The 1,264-nt window shown below is 48.8% G+C and overlaps 2 protein-coding genes across 2 annotated transcripts in view; one reads left to right on the top strand and one right to left on the bottom strand.

Moving 5' to 3' along the window:
* Positions 1-53, top strand: part of LOC118323204 (scavenger receptor cysteine-rich type 1 protein M160-like) — a 4,127-nt gene extending 4,074 nt beyond the window's left edge. The window contains exon 6 of the mRNA XM_035655139.1: positions 45-53. Within this exon, the coding sequence (XP_035511032.1) occupies positions 45-53 (9 nt within the window). The remainder of the gene's footprint in view (positions 1-44) is intronic.
* Positions 54-77: 24 nt separating this feature from the next.
* LOC118323203 (anion exchange protein 2-like) overlaps positions 78-1,264 on the bottom strand; it is a 6,133-nt gene continuing 4,946 nt past the window's right edge. Inside the window, exons 9-11 of the mRNA XM_035655138.1 lie at positions 844-1,097; positions 587-756; positions 78-287 (exon numbers count right to left, since the gene is read on the bottom strand). Coding sequence (XP_035511031.1) covers positions 78-287; positions 587-756; positions 844-1,097 — 634 coding nt within the window. The remainder of the gene's footprint in view (positions 288-586; positions 757-843; positions 1,098-1,264) is intronic.

Below are 1,264 nucleotides of genomic sequence, written 5' to 3'. Positions count from 1 at the left end.
ACAGTCTATAACTAGCAGTGTTGATTAACTGTTGATTCTGTTAGCCATGTTAGCAGCTACCTGTGCTAATGATGATGTCAGGATGACATCAGTGTGATGGAGGTGTGACTCACGCTCTGCAGCTCCCTCCAGGTGAAGAGGCGGGGCAGCAGCAGCATCCTCACCGGGATGGTCATCAGCAGCATGAAGGGGAACGCCAGCGCCGCTGCCGTCGCCATGACGACCCACAGCAGAGACAGACAGGTCAGCTGGACGATAGTGAACAGGTGCATCCTCAACGTCCTCACCTGTGAGAGAGACACAGGTAAAACTAATCAGGCAATCATAACTGGTGGGAAAACTGACAAAGACAGGAAGTGAAGTTATTGACACAAGAGTGAGACTTTCAAAGTAAAACAGGGAATAACCAAACTAAACATGACTGAACGTCCTTTATTACATCATATTACTTTATTAAATTATATTATATTATATTATATCATATTACAGTAATATGATATAATATTATATAATATATTACAGTAATGTTACACACTGGAGCTTTCAGTCAAGTGGATGTTGATGAATTTGGTCGGGGGGGGCTGACCTTGCGGACGTAGTTGTGGTCGGGGTGGTACTTCGGGGGCATCAGCAGCAGGATGAGTCGTTCTGTGAGCTGGATCCCGTTCAGTGACATCACACCCATGTAAAGGAAGATCCCAAACAGCACTGCCAAAGGGATCTGACGCAGAACCTCCCCAATCACGATGGACAGACCTGAGAGGGCAGAGAGGAACCAGATCAGCCACAGTAAAGACAGTAACAGCAGCAGTAATGGTTGAAGGACGCTGCAGACAGTCGTACCCACTAAAACAGCCACCAGGAAGCCTGTCACCCGCTGCTCCTTCACCTCCTGGATGCGGGGCTTGTCTCCGGGGGCGACAGCTTTGCTCATGACAGTGAGGGCGTTGGTGTGGGTGACAGAGCGGACCGTGGCGGCGGATAACCAGGGCAACCCAAACAGTGCCGAAACTCCGCCCACCACCACGATGATGAGGAGGTCCAGGTGAAAACCAGTTCCCTTTACCAGCATCCTCTCCTTCTTACTGACAATCAGCCTGACGGACAGACAGACGCAGGAAACATGAGATAGCTTGTTTGCAGTCAGGTGGATTTAATCATGTTAGAGAGACAATTACAACATGTTAGCTCTGATGTTGGTATATCGCTCTCTTCAAAGCCACCAGACTCCTACACTAGCAGTGTTTAAACTCCCCCTGTCCTT

Source organism: Morone saxatilis, unplaced genomic scaffold (genome assembly GCF_004916995.1).
Source record: "Morone saxatilis isolate NCDOM2014 unplaced genomic scaffold, NCSU_SB_2.0 Contig14, whole genome shotgun sequence".
Classification (NCBI taxonomy): Eukaryota; Metazoa; Chordata; class Actinopteri; family Moronidae; genus Morone; species Morone saxatilis.
The sequence above is the reverse complement of the archived record's forward strand: the minus strand, read 5'-3'. Positions and strand labels throughout refer to the sequence as shown.